This window comes from Primulina eburnea, chromosome 2 (assembly GCF_022965805.1).
Source record: "Primulina eburnea isolate SZY01 chromosome 2, ASM2296580v1, whole genome shotgun sequence".
NCBI lineage: Eukaryota > Viridiplantae > Streptophyta > Magnoliopsida > Lamiales > Gesneriaceae > Primulina > Primulina eburnea.
The window spans coordinates 8,770,994-8,785,135 of record NC_133102.1 but is presented as its reverse complement, the minus strand read 5'-3'; the positions used below and the strand labels follow the sequence as shown (position 1 = coordinate 8,785,135).

The 14,142-nt window shown below is 34.9% G+C and overlaps 2 protein-coding genes across 9 annotated transcripts; one reads left to right on the top strand and one right to left on the bottom strand.

Moving 5' to 3' along the window:
* Positions 1 to 3,831: 3,831 nt before the first annotated feature.
* On the top strand, positions 3,832 to 11,389 carry LOC140822926 (pentatricopeptide repeat-containing protein At1g09190-like). 8 transcript variants are annotated; one of them, XM_073183909.1, is made up of 8 exons: positions 3,832 to 6,101; positions 6,740 to 6,972; positions 7,845 to 7,962; positions 8,388 to 8,780; positions 9,974 to 10,292; positions 10,495 to 10,656; positions 10,766 to 10,894; positions 11,057 to 11,389. In XM_073183909.1, exon 1 carries the CDS (start codon positions 4,114 to 4,116, stop codon positions 5,785 to 5,787), a length of 1,674 nt encoding a protein of 557 aa, XP_073040010.1. In that variant the 5' UTR covers positions 3,832 to 4,113; the 3' UTR covers positions 5,788 to 6,101; positions 6,740 to 6,972; positions 7,845 to 7,962; positions 8,388 to 8,780; positions 9,974 to 10,292; positions 10,495 to 10,656; positions 10,766 to 10,894; positions 11,057 to 11,389. The 8 variants fall into 8 exon arrangements, with proteins under 8 accessions (XP_073040010.1, XP_073040009.1, XP_073040014.1 ...); XM_073183908.1 differs by having other exon boundaries at positions 7,845 to 8,566; positions 8,666 to 8,780; XM_073183913.1 differs by lacking the exon at positions 7,845 to 7,962 and having other exon boundaries at positions 6,869 to 6,972.
* Positions 11,390 to 12,015: 626 nt separating this feature from the next.
* On the bottom strand, positions 12,016 to 13,175 carry LOC140822927 (uncharacterized). Its single transcript, XM_073183915.1, has 2 exons — positions 12,472 to 13,175; positions 12,016 to 12,271 (listed from the first exon to the last, which is right to left on the bottom strand). Exons 1-2 carry the CDS (start codon positions 12,970 to 12,972, stop codon positions 12,173 to 12,175), a joined length of 600 nt encoding a protein of 199 aa, XP_073040016.1. The 5' UTR covers positions 12,973 to 13,175; the 3' UTR covers positions 12,016 to 12,172.
* Between the last annotated feature and the right edge of the window lie 967 nt (positions 13,176 to 14,142).

The window sequence follows — 14,142 nt, the reverse complement described above, 5'->3', positions numbered from 1 at the left end:
CTTTCATTTTACAACATTTTTATAATGTTTTATTTAATTTATAATATTTTTTAAAAAAGCCGACAAAATATTGCATGATATTACTATAAATAATAATATTGACGACGTGTGATTAATGTACTCCGTCACCGTATTTCACTGCATTAAAAGCACGCTGCGGATAGTAATATCCGCAAAATGCATTTATGTATGCTGCTAATAACATATGCAATTTTCGCAGCGTACAATAAAGACACGCCGTTAATGGTAGTATTAACAGTGTGCATGTTTATATGCGCTGTTGTTAATAGTAAAAGATTTAAAAAAAAAATTGTGTCTAGACATTAACGGAGTACTTTAATCGCACGCCGTCAATATTATTATTTACAGTAATATCATGCAATATTTTGTCGGCTTTTTTTAAAAATATTATAAATTAAATAAAACATTACAAAAATGTTGTAAAATGAAAGTGTTTATAAAACTAGTACAATCTGCATTTCACTACACCGGATTCAGACTTATTTAAAAAAAATAAAAAGGAAAGGGGGCACGGAGAATCCGTGCTAGGCTGCCCCGGATTCTTACAGTGACGGTTAATAACCGTAGCTATTTGCGACGGTTTAATAAACCGTCGCTATTGGCGACAAGTGTTAAACCGTCGCTGTTAGAATCCGGTGCAGTGAAATACGGATTGTACTAGTTTTATAAACGTTCTCAATTTGCAATATTTTTATAAAGATTTTTTAAATTTATAATATTTTTTAAAAAAGCCTCTCTCCAACGGTCGACACGTAAGCATATGGGGTCCACACGCGCCAGTAAAAAAAACGACGAGTTTCAGGTACTTTGCTAGTGTCACCCGGCAACTAACTATGACTTTTAGGGCACCCACAATAGTGGGTATTGTGGGTGCCATGTCATCCAAATATTTGGTACCACCAAATATTCACTATTGTGATCTCTTGTTTTGTGTGCAAAGTGAATAACCGGTTACAAATTTGTAACCGGTTATTCATATTTTTTTTCTCATTTTTTAAATATTTTTAATTAAACTTTCTAATTTTAATAATTATTTAAATATTTTTTTAATATTCAAAAATATTTTTAATATCTTTTTAATATTCAAAAACATTCAGAAATATTTTTAATATTTTTTATAAAATTGTAAGTTATTTTAGTTAAATGAAAATAAACTATTAATTAAAGTGACAGTGAGACTCATAAATATTTGATTGGTGAGATATTTGATTGTGAAATGTTAGATATTTGAGTAGTGAAATATTTGATTGATGATGTGGATTATGAGACCCACAAATATTTGGAGAAAATACATCTACTACTGTGGATGGCCTTAGGCCTCCTTTTTTTCTCTTGCAAAAATAAAACTAAAAAAAAAGTGTATGTGGGCCCACGTGGACCGCAGTGATGAATCCGACAGAGCTGGACGTGGATCAGGATTGAACCGGGTTGGCCCATATCGTAGCATATCATAATAGTAAATTTGATTGGATTCTTCAAAAAAAAAAAAAAAAAAAATCCTATATTCCCGTATATCTCTGATAAGATCGAGTTGATAAAAATATATGAACCATACACATTCAAATAAAAATTGAACTATTTGATGTAGCGTCGGTATACTATCCTTATGGTAACATGTGCGGATTTAATTTAATTATGAAGGTTCGTCTTCTCGTAGACCCATATTTGGAGCGACTGGCCGAGTCTACGTATAGTTACTATGCATGCTCCTGACAATTTAGGGGATAAGAAACCTAATAATTAAGGAAAAATACGACAAATTTTAGAGCTGGCAACTGTATCGTAGAATCGAGACAAATTTAACAAAATTTAACGGGAAGGAATTTGATGGGGAAAAAAAAATAATGGCACCTTTTGGTGTAGAATCGCCAGAGTGGAGTCGAACAAAATTTTGGTATTGCACGTGGCTGAGATAATGAGAGCCACTTCATATATGGTTGAATGCATTGTTATGAAATCGTCTTTCTATCCAAGATGTTATACGTCTCCATTCAGTATACGAGGCATGGAGTGAATCTCGTAGTCAACAAAAAGTAGGATAATCAATGTAAATTCGCGTCCAAAAAAAATGAAATATGGTTCGGAGGTTTTTCTGGAGAAATCCCTTTTACGATCAAGTAAGAGATGGAATATTGAGCATGAAAACTTGTGAGTTATCAAGGGAAAAATAATAATGAAAGTGTGAGAATGACTTAAATTTATCTCGCAACATACCTAAATATTTATAGAGATAGAGGGTCTTTGATTTTAGAATGTGATAACGGTGAAAACCCGAATCAAATCAGTCTTGCAATATTCTATGTATTTCGAATAAATGTGCAAAATGTGCTCTCTCTATTTAATCATTGTTGTTCTAAATTGAATTAGTCAAGTTGTAATAGTAGAATAAAAGAGGATTAAAGGTCATTTGACTCATTATTCAGCAGTCTTAAAATACAAGCATGCAGCCTTCAAATTCGAAAATTTAAATGGGACATATGCACCTGGTTTGGAGGAGTTGTAACAGCTAACTTAAGGTCCATTAACATACATTATTGAGTGGTAGGAGCTGCCTATTCAGCTGATCATTTCCACCTATAAGTAGTGGCCAAAGTTTGAGGCGAAACACAACCAAAACATCACCAAATCCATGCATTTTTCAAGCATCAAAGTGTGTTATATTTCAAAAGAGAAGTGAGAATTACAATATTTCAACAGCATCTTGGAGCCAAGTTTCGGCCATCTCGAAACATTGCAAACAACCAAGTTCGAGGCAATCCAGCAGCTTTCATGTTTGACTTTTTAGTCATCCTTCCCTCGTTTTTTGAAGATAATTTTCAGTTAAAGTGGGCTTATGTATATTTGTTTTAAAATACTGACATTCCTGTTTTTGAAAACTTAACCGTACACTACTCGTTTCACGTCATTTGGTTTGTGCATGTATCGTTCCATATGATTCATCTGTTATGTGTTTTAAAATACCGACATTCTTGATACGATGTGTTATAATAACCGATATATGACATCGTCCCCTTAGAGGATTAACAATTAGTGACTGATCAGTATACTATGGATAAAGAGATGAATATCAGTGTCTTGTTTTGATATGTTATGCGATCTTTCACCTTTGAACTCATATTGTATGTATATTTCAATATTCTTGTGTGTGGTTGGCTCCCATATGCCGAGTGTTTCCCCCAAACACTCATCATCTTACTTCCCTTCCCGGATAAGGCGAAGATCAATTAGAGAAAGATGAACAACACACGTTTTGGGATGGTGGTCAAGTTCGGGACATGAATATCAAGCATCAGTTTTAGTTTTATTTCTTTTACATTATCACTTCCATAATTGTGTTATGCAATGTAAAAATTATGTAATAAACTGGCTTTTAGCTATTTCAGGTAATGCGTGGCTTGTTGTTATATTATTTTAAATTGCTAAAAAACGTCGATGACACGTCTCAGTTTCGGGACGTGACAATAACTACTTGCTTTGGATGTATGATTTGGATTTTCTTTATCCACTAGACTTTATCAGATTCATTGGATTTTTTGTGTTATATCAAAAGAACTTAACCTGAAGCCATATATTTATATGTCAATTAGGGTTATGTGTATCTGCTTGTTCTTGAATTCTTGGGATATATGTCTTGTATGCAATACAAAAATTATAAAGCATACTGCTCATTGTCTATTGAAAAAATAAATCATGATAATTATGATGAACTTCTATAACAAATTAGGTCGGACATTTTCGTAAATGTAGTACAAATACAATCTATTGTGCATAAATCACGTACCAAAAATTATCCAACATAATGTCACAAAGGCCTTTTTCTTTTGAGCTAAATCACAAAGGCATTTCCATGCTGTAGTAATGGGATATCAATGTGCTAGGTCATGCCATAAAAAAATTAAGCCTATTGGGGATTTGTTGTTTTGTTTTTATGATATCCAACAATGGTGCTTTGCAATCATGGGTGACGACAATCCCACGAATTGGATAATTCATGCCTAGGAAGTTTTGTAATTTTGGGTTAGATTTTTCATCGTATCTGAAGGTACGCTGAGGGATCATAAACATTTTGAAAATGAAAAATTAGTACTACCCATGTTAGCTGAACAAAGCGTTCCAGCCTTCCATTGGGCAAATACAAGGCATCTGCAGGGCCATCTCTTCTTCCTATTACAGAATGGCTGCAAAACAGCGAGACAGCTCTCTCAAATTCATGCCCGCATAGTTGTTAACGGATTCACTCAGAAAAATTTCATTCTTGTCAAGCTATTGTCTCTGTGTGCGGCATTCAGCAATTTGCCGTATGCCCTTCAAGTGTTTGACCGATTGCGTAATCCGAGTACTGCCATTTGGAACCAGATCATAAAAGGCCATGCACTCAGCGGTGACTCTCGGAAATCAGTTCAATTGTTGAATAGAATGGGAGGTTTTCTTGTTCTACCCGATGGGTACACGTATAATTATGTTATTAATGGTTGCGCCAAAGGTGGATTGTTGGGAGAAGGGCAACAGGTTCATGGGAAGGTTTTGAAGAGTGGGTTTTCCTCGAATGTTTTCGTTAGTAGTAGTTTGGTTGACTTTTATGTGAAGAGTGGAGGACAGGAAGGAGTTGGGAAAGCGCGGTATTGGTTTGATGAAATGGGTGAGACAAATGTGGTCACTTGGAATTCTTTACTTTTGGGCTGCATTCGGTCTGGGGACATTCAAGGGGCAAAGAGAGTCTTTGAAGTAATGCCATGGAGGAGTGTGGTGTCATGGACCACTATGATTGCTGGATGCACACAAAATGGGAGATGTAAGGAAGCATTGTTGCTGTTTAGTGAGATGCGGCGACAGAATATAGAGTTCGATCAGGTAACCTTGGTCACGGTGCTTTCAGCATGTGCTGAATTGGGGGATCTGAACCTGGGGAGATGGATACATTCACACGTTACCGAGTTTGTAAGTTATAGAAAGCAGTCTGTGCTTGTCTCATTGAACAATGCTCTGATTCATATGTATGCCAGCTGTAGTGAAATTGAGGCAGCCTTTCGTGTATTCAAGGGAATGGAACATAGGACTATTGTTTCTTGGACTAGTATGATCACTGGTTTTGCTCAACAGGGTTATGGTGATGAAGCTCTTAGTGTCTTTAAATGGATGGAAAGCATGCAAGATAATGATGTTAGACCTGATGAAATCACATTCTTGGGTGTTTTGTGTGCCTGCAGCCACTCTGGTTATGTTGATGTAGGACGTCATTACTTTAAAATTATGACCGAGACCTGGAAAATTGAGCCAAGCATTCAGCATTTTGGATGCATGGTTGATTTGTTGAGTCGAGCTGGATTACTAGAAGAAGCCTATGAGCTAGTGAAATCTATGCCTATGAAGCCAAACGATGCAGTTTGGGGTGCCCTTCTTGGTGGATGTAGGATTTACAAAAATGTCAAGCTTGCTTCTGATGTATCTGATTGGTTTACTGAGGAACTCGACCCTGACCGAGCTTCTGGATATCTTGTGCTGTTGTCCAATGTGTTTGCTGCCGATGAGAGGTGGCAGGATGTGGTGAAGGTCAGGCAAAAGATGCTCGATATTAAAACAAGGAAGCCCCCTGGTAGAAGTTGGATTCAGATAGAAGGAAGCATTTACGAATTTCTGGTTGGTGACAGGTCTAGCAAGCATGCATGTTTGATCTATGAAGTTCTTGATAACATCACAAAGGTAGCCAGACTGCAAGGTTACCATACATATTTTTCAGATGCTCTCCCTTGTCATGAATGGTTATGATTAATACAAGAGAGGAATAGTGTTTGAGACTAAAGTAAGGAAACCATCTACTTGAAGTTGCATCCAGATGATTTGAGTTTATATCAATTGGTACCTCAAACCACGTGTGTTTGCTGGGACCAAGCTTGGTGACTGCCGAGCAAGAAAAACATTGCAGTGATCCACATTTTACATACCCGGTACAAGTGATAAAACTATTTTTCCTTGCCATGAGAACTAGTGTCATCAGTTATTTATTGCAGGATTTGGTGGCTATGAAGCAAATGATTTGCAAGGAACTAATCCTGATTCAAGGAGATGTTTGCTTTGATCAGGTAGTAAAATAGCATTGAGTATTTAAATAAAATATATGAAACTAAATAGGTGGACTTCCCACCCATGTTTGTAAGACCCTAGAATACCTTTTTGACATTTTTTCTTTCCATTTTTGAAAATAAAGGCTCATCCTTGTAAATAGATCAAGATTTAAATTGATATTCTCGTTACAACTATTTATTTTATTCTTTCTTCGCTTTCTTTCAGCGAATAAAATCTACCGCTCGTATTTGTTTGTGGATTATTAATCAGTTCCATAAAATGAGAAAAGGTGGATTCCAACAAAGAAAAAAACTGTCTCTACAATCATGAAAAATAAATTTCTAGATGTCGCATCTACTTAAAATTGCGAACCCACCAAGTGCTATGTGCTATGATTTTTGCTGAAGACTCGAAATCTAGTATAAATTTACAATGAGATTGATAAGTTTAGCTTTTAATATAATACTAGTAATTTGAGTTGTGAGAATCCCAATATGCTGGGTTTTTAGTATTTTTCTTGTTCTTCATTCTTCTTTATGAAGATGGAGAAATGAAGAGTCTAGGAGCCTGTGCTCATATTTGTTCATCAGCGGAGTTACTTTTGGAGAAGCCATGTATTATTCAACGTTAACCTTGGGTTTTATGTTTTATTTAGCTTTCTGGAATTTTAAATACTTTTCAAGATAGAAAGTCTTGCCAAGTTTGGTAAGGATTAAAAATTATTGGTACTTTTCAAATTATTCAAAATTTGACTAGTCTCAACTTTGTTTTCCTGATTTCATAGTTGATCGGTAAGGATTCTTGGCTCAAGTTTGGTTTTCTGTTGATTGATTTCCAACTTCCCCTCTATGACTGCTTTCTTTTAAAATGGTTTCTGCTTGATAACTGGTTAGCAATATTTCCTTACTTTTTTCATTAAATTTTTTCGTTCTCTCTGATCTCTCTAAAGCCGTCGATAAATAGAAGATTTCGAAATTGTTAAAAGTCTGTGATTGATTATATGCCAAATTTATTTAACAGCTAGTGAGGTTTAACGTATAAAAATTAAGTGGAATAATACTTCTGAAGTGGCCTGTTTTATGTTGGGACCTAGTAAAAACTTAACCATTGTTTATCTTTGAGCCTGCAACATTTGAGTGTTGTTTTTCCTCTTAAGGAGTTTGGACAGTACTTGGACAGTACTTGGATGAATATTGAATTCTCAAAAACAGAGCTAGTGTTAGTTTTTGACGACTTCCACAGTTTCTACGAAGCTACAACTTGAAGTTGTGATAATGGAAATGTTAGTGGAGCCGTTTAGGATTACATGCAAGTTCTCCATCATCATCTATCAACATTTTAAACCATTCAACACCATCTCCACCAAATCACATGTAAGCACACTTCTAACACTTGGTTCTGAAGTTGGTTAGATTTAACCTAACTGATGCTGTAAATGATCACAAATAATGTTACAAAGAAGAACCTTGCAAAGATTTATTGCAATAAATACTGTTTAGCATTAGTAGCTTGAGTCCAGTGATTTATAGCTAATTAAGCTTTTGCAAATAGTTCAGGCCTGTTTTAGGGGGAAGGTCCCCTGCTAGATATTCAAATGTGTAGAAAGTAGATTTGATTGGGCTTCCGTTTGTTAGAAATTGTTAGCTTAATCTGGGATTGTGTTTTTGAGAGGTTTTGATGCAGCCTGCCTCTCATATACCTGTACATTTTATGCTATTAACTCTTGGGATTCTCTACTTAACCCTGTCATTTTTCGGCAGTTCTCTTGAAAAAGAAAAAGAAGATGACGATGAAAAGAATAGAAGGGTTCATGCAAATAACAATCTGGCAACATCCCCATGTGCACATTAACTGTAGTTCAACACTTCAACATCTTAGGTATGACTCAAATATCTAACCTTGAACTCATCTCCGGCCCACTGCTGATCTGTGAATATTAATCAGGATAGTGTGTAGTCTTAGAAGAACCCTTGTTCAATTGCCTGCAACTGAAAAAGAGAAAAGTTTAGTCGTCTGTTGAATCTTTGCTGTACTTCGATAAAGATCAATTGTTTATACAATTGGTGTTGATTTTGAGGTTATGCTGTTGGATTAGCAATCTTTAAACAACCATGCTGTTTTAATAAGAACTTATAAGTTTTGATTTATCATGGATAAGCATACTGGGAATCTAAGATTTAGGCCTACCCTTACATGTTGGTAGGCCAAACCATCTGTCTGCTGCTGCTGCAAATGAGCTGAGAAATTAGAGCCAAGATATTTTTGAAAATACACGTTGAAGAACTGATTATATTTTGGTGCAGGGATTCTAACTTTGTTAGTTCATTAGTTGTTTGAATGGTGGGGACCCAACTGAAGGAGAAGGTTGCAATTTACTTCGAAACACATTAACTCTACACTATGGTGACTGAACAGTTAGGTTCGTCCTTGATATTGCTACAAGTGTGAAAGTATCAGGATGGATTCAACCGAGAGCGAGATGGTGCGATTTTCTCCAAAATATACACTAAATCGTTTCTTTGGAGCACTCAATTCTTAGGTTCGTCCCTAATTTGAATCTAACTGTGCTTTTTCACTTAAGGATATGTTATGGAACATCAATTATAGCTAGGAGAATGAGTGGTGACAACTAAGATACTCAGTCACTTGACTTTGATGTACAAATTTGACCCTTTTCCTCGCTATTTCTCCTCCAGGTTTGGTATCCTTCAATTTCTGTTTTTTATTCACTTTTATATGATTTTGTGTAATTTCATTTCATGTCACTTTCATCTGTTTCCACTTCTTAATTTTTTTTATCCCCCTTATATTTGGTAATCACGAAGATGGACTTTGCCACAGATAATTTATCGCCTAGTTTAACGAAAGAGGTTTCAAAACAGTTTAGATCTCAAATAATAGGGATTAAGATGACTTGGGGTTCTTTGCTGTTAATTTTTAACGATGAATTAATGTTGAAGATCAAATACTTTTACAATTCATATGTCAATACAGGGACAACAAAGAAAGTAATAGTTTCTAATTCCACATTAAAACACATTAATGAAGCTATGTTACTCGATTATAATTGTGGGTCCGTCACTTGTTGATAAAATATTAAAAAATTATTTTTTTATTCAGCCCATTTGTTAGGTCTCCAGGAAAAAAGGACCTTACCACCATAAACCAACTAAAAGAGCATAATCATCCATAATTGTCAATCTTGATACTTACTATAATTAATAATTGTCAAACTGAGGTTTAATCATTTTCAATTTTTTAAAACAGACATGATCATACTATATTTGGAGTAACATCATATCTGACCTATGTCCTAATCATTTTAATTCCTCTGCCCAGATTTTTTCAGTGAAAGAATTAGCATAAGAAATCTCAACACAAGATATTAAGGTTGTTTTTAGATTAATCTGAGGAATGAAATTAGATGAGTGGATTTCAGATTATTCCATCAAAGGACTTCTAAAATTCCTTATTTCAAAATCTTGCCATGTAAGCACATCTCAAAACGATATTAATTCTCAGACTGATAATTAGTTAAAAACAAGATTAATTGCACGTTGGTGTTTAGTAGCCCTAAAATACATCATATTAGATTAAGGCTTTCATGATCTCAAGGTTTTCTTATAGTTTTATTTCACTGATCTTTTTAATAAGTTGAATGCAATCAATTGAATTACAGCATTAATTTGTCATAAATTTGCGTATGAATAATCTTTTCGCGGGTGAAAAACGCCGACGCCTATGCATGAAAATAATGCGAGACACATTTAGGATGGCAAGTTCGATTCATAATTATATAGATTTCACTCTTTCAAGTTCAGTAAGTACCCACTCATCTTATTTCAGTCAAATATAACTAACATTTAGGCTTGCCCTTAAAATTTGGCAGGCCAAACTCTTTGTCTGGTGAACCCCAAATGGAAGGAAAGAGACTGCAAATCAAGATGTTTTTATAGCAACATTGTTGAGGGGTAGTTGTAAGGGCAACTGCTATAAGATTTATAGGGCAGTTCCCCTGCCTAAAACATCGTACTAAGTCGTTACGTTCTTGCATGCATTTTATGCGAACAATATGGAGAAGGGCAAGAACCCCGTGCTTAGTGAACATGATCAAATTGATCGAAGCAAAGTCAAGATTTTACTATGCGATATCAATGCAGAAAGTTGTCAAGAAGTGCTTGCTCTTCTTTGCAAATGCTCTTATCAAGGTAATGATAGTTCAACTCTTTTACTTGGCGTTACATTCGTGTTTAAGTGACTGAACTAATAGCGCAGGTGGTCATCCCCCTTCTCCTTAAATTTTCATATACATCTATGTATTTCCATTTATCATATGATAATTAGCTCGCCCCACCGCCTGGATGATCATGGATAGATATAACTAATAGAAAATCTGGACATATTTTTCAGTGGCTGCAGTATGGTCGGCCGTAGAGGTATTCGACACGTTGAATTCTCAAGGACCTTGTGCTGACATTATCCTTGCTGCAGTCGATCTCATAATGGCAAATGATGCAAACATATTGAGATACATCATGCTCAAAAAAGATTTGCGGCATATTCCTGTCATTAGTAGGATTACTGTTTATATAACAAGAAAAGCCAAATCAGATTTAGATAATTATTTTGAAGGAGGGTATGCAAATTACTAACGATAGTTTCTCTTCGTTTTGATCATCAGTTTTAACCACACGAGACCAGGTATCCGTCACTGTGAAGGGCTTAAGACTTGGAGCCGCAGATTATCTTGTCAAGCCTTTACTTGAAGATGAGCTATCCAATCTATGGATGCACTCGCTCAAGTTTCATGGTTTGTATATCTCATGGTGTGGCATATAATATTCCATTAATTGATATGCATTTAGTTCTTGAATAAAAGAGTAAAAGTTTCCTACAGTTTTAGGTGGAGAATAAATTATAATTTGGTATTTCCTTCCATAATTACATGCTTCATATATATTTATCTTTACAGGAATGCAGGCACGGTAAGGGCTCGTGAAGGTGTTTAGTTTTTCATGCCATGAGTTTACAATTTATTCTTGCATTTGTCGCTTGGCGCGATTAATAAAACTCAAGTCATCGAGAGCATGGAGATGAAATGAGATTCTGGTTTTAGTTTCTTATAGTAGTTACGAGTTAGTTCATCGCATGGAAACATATAGGAAAGGATTGCTCGTTATTATGAAATAATTGTTGTGAAATAAATTAAGTAGTAGCATAAATGATGCTGTATTATGTCATTTTATGTTTTTCCCAATATTATTCCTCATGGCATTCAGTTTTCTAATTTATTGTTTCGCATGCATCATTTGCTCCATTAGATTGTTTTAAAATAATATTTATTACTATTTCTCGTCCAGACTTGTTGCCTTTCACATATATTAAGAAAGTAATTAGAAAAACAAATCTCCATACAAACTTCTTATTTATTTTTATTTAATTCATTAAAAAAATTATTGCATATTTTCTAAAACTTAGTTAACAGAGATATATTAACAAAACCAAGAAAAAATACAACTAGATTTAGATGACTGTCGAACTCCTCTCAATCTGCCGTTCCGGGGCGCTTCTCCGTGGGGTGGTGGAAATGTAGCTCGAAGCTTGGTGGTTTGAAAGTAGATCGAGGCAATCAAACAGATTTTAATTGTGCTTTGGTTTTTGAGCTTTTTTACTAATTTTGACTCGATATATCTGGGATTGTTGATCATGTATTGTCGATACCAATAGTTCATGTGGTGATATTTTCTAAAAACTAAAAACAAATAATAATGACGATCTTACGAATTTTTATCTGGTAGACGGATCAATCTTACCGATATTCACAATAAAAAATAATATTTTTAGCATAAAAAATAATATATTTTCATTGATGAACCAAATAAGAGATCTGTCTTACAAAACACAACCTGTGAGATCGTGTCACACAAATTTTTATCAATAACAAAGAAAAGAAGGATATGGAAATTTCAAACTCCAAATTTATGTTTAAATCTTCTTTTTTAAGATATATATATATATATATATATATATATATATATATATATATATATCTTCCGCTACATTTCCAAAATATACACCGTGCGTTTGCCTAACTTCCTGATGGTGTGCCAGCTCCAAGACGCGCCGCCGCCGCCGTCATCAACACTTGATTCATTCTTGATATTTGGTGCAGCAATTGATTGATTTTCTGCGAAACAAATTTGAGCATGTTGTCAGCAAATAAATAAATAAAATTCAAGCTAAACTAGCATATATTAATGTGAAATAAAAAAATGACAGTGAACCCATCCATCTGTTTCTATTCCTCAATCAGGCATTCTTGCAGACATTTGAAATGCATGTCAAATCATACTGATCTCACGAAATGTCGGACTTGACTGATCTAACCTCATCTTTTTCTTCGATGATTCCAAGAAGCCGAGCCTTACTACTTTCTACAGCCCGCAATCTCCTCCGTTGCCGGAAATACAGAAATGCTATCAGCGCGGCCGCGATGGTGGCAGAGCGGAAAGTCCACGAAAAGCCTCGTGATAAACCCCAGATGAAACGCATGATGCCACCGACCTTAGTGTGCAATATCCTGGTCCAGGAGTCCGAATAAATTACTGCTGGCTGCGCCTTGGGGCTTGCGAACAGCGGGGAGTGGGGAATCGGGGTGGAATTCGATGGAGAGAACGTGGAATATGACTCTGAATTGGCGATTGAGTCTGAATCTGAATCCGAATCTGAGTTCGAATAAACATACTGTTGGTCAACTGATGCATGAATTTGTGGGATTTTCTCGGGAATGAGAGATGGGTCTGAGGAAATGTGAAGATTCTCGTGGTTTATAGGAGGGAAAATGATAGGGGGATTGGAATTCAAGAGGTAGCAGTAGTTACTGAGCATTGTGCCCGGAAAAAAGTATTATGCTCTGATTTGACGGCGGAATCGGGCAGAACTCCACGGGTTTTCGCCGCATTCAAGCAGACCCGAGTGCTTTCAGCGGCGGCGGCGCTACGGTTGAATCAAAAAGCACCTCCATTTCTGCCGCTGCCGGAGTTAGTTTGTTCCAGGCAAAACAATTCTATAAAACAAAATTTCCGTTTTAATTTTTATTTTTAAGATAACAAAATTAATGGGTATTGATATTTACATTTTATTGTTTTATTTTTAGTTTTTGTTGACAATAATAATCTTTTGTTAATTATTCTCAATTCTTAAATTAAATTACCAAAAACTACTCAAAATGATCATTAAATTTATTGATTTTCATAATTATAAATAAAAATTGACACTATTTTAAACTAAATTGATTGCTATTTTCATTTCATCTTAATAATATTTCTAAATGTGTTCAAATTAATAGATATTTCATTCTCGTTACAAGAAAATATATCACATTTTCTTATTTTATTTATAAGAGAAAACTTAATTTCTTTCGATTATCAGAATGTTTAATATGTATTAAAATTTACAAATCTAAGTAGGTTAAAATAAAATGTTATTTATCAAAGTTAACATTTAAATATTTTTGAAAACGTATTTATTAAAAAAGAGCTTAAATTAGTTATATTTTAATATTTAATGTATATATCCACGAGAATGAGAGATGGGTACGAGGAAATGTTGATGATTTTTATATGATTTTCGAATTTTTCACGTTTTCTTTCAGGTCGAAGCTATGTGAGCTTGTTTTAAAAGTATAATTTCGTTTATAAATCATTTCGTTTTCGAAAATTAAGGTCGAGTGTAATTTTTCTTCTACCTCTTCTTGTTACGATTATCATATATTTTATTGTTGCAACTTTTCAAGTTCGCAATCTTGATTTTAATGGTAACAAAACTTGTTAATTGTGTTACTAATGATCTACCTTAGTTGTGCAGCATCTAGGATCACCTACGAGTTGTTTACATCGCAAAACTGAAGACACAACTGATCGCTCAAAATGAATCAGTTCAACTGGCTACGTCATTTGAGCAGTACAGCTGATTGACCAGTTGATAGGAAATTCAGCAGGAAAATCTCAGAAGCCTGGCTAGCCGAAAGAGTGTTCAACTGATGAAGAAACCCAGCTG

Bases quoted from the DNA above. Each gene is read 5' to 3' on its own strand.
- LOC140822927 (XM_073183915.1), bottom strand. From the start codon at position 12,972: ATGCTCAGTAACTACTGCTACCTCTTGAATTCCAATCCCCCTATCATT. The intron at 12,272-12,471 runs GTTAGATCAGTC...TTTGTTTCGCAG, and splicing joins TCATCGAAGAAAAAGATGAG to AAAATCAATCAATTGCTGCA.
- LOC140822926 (XM_073183911.1), top strand. From the start codon at position 4,114: ATGTTAGCTGAACAAAGCGTTCCAGCCTTCCATTGGGCAAATACAAGG.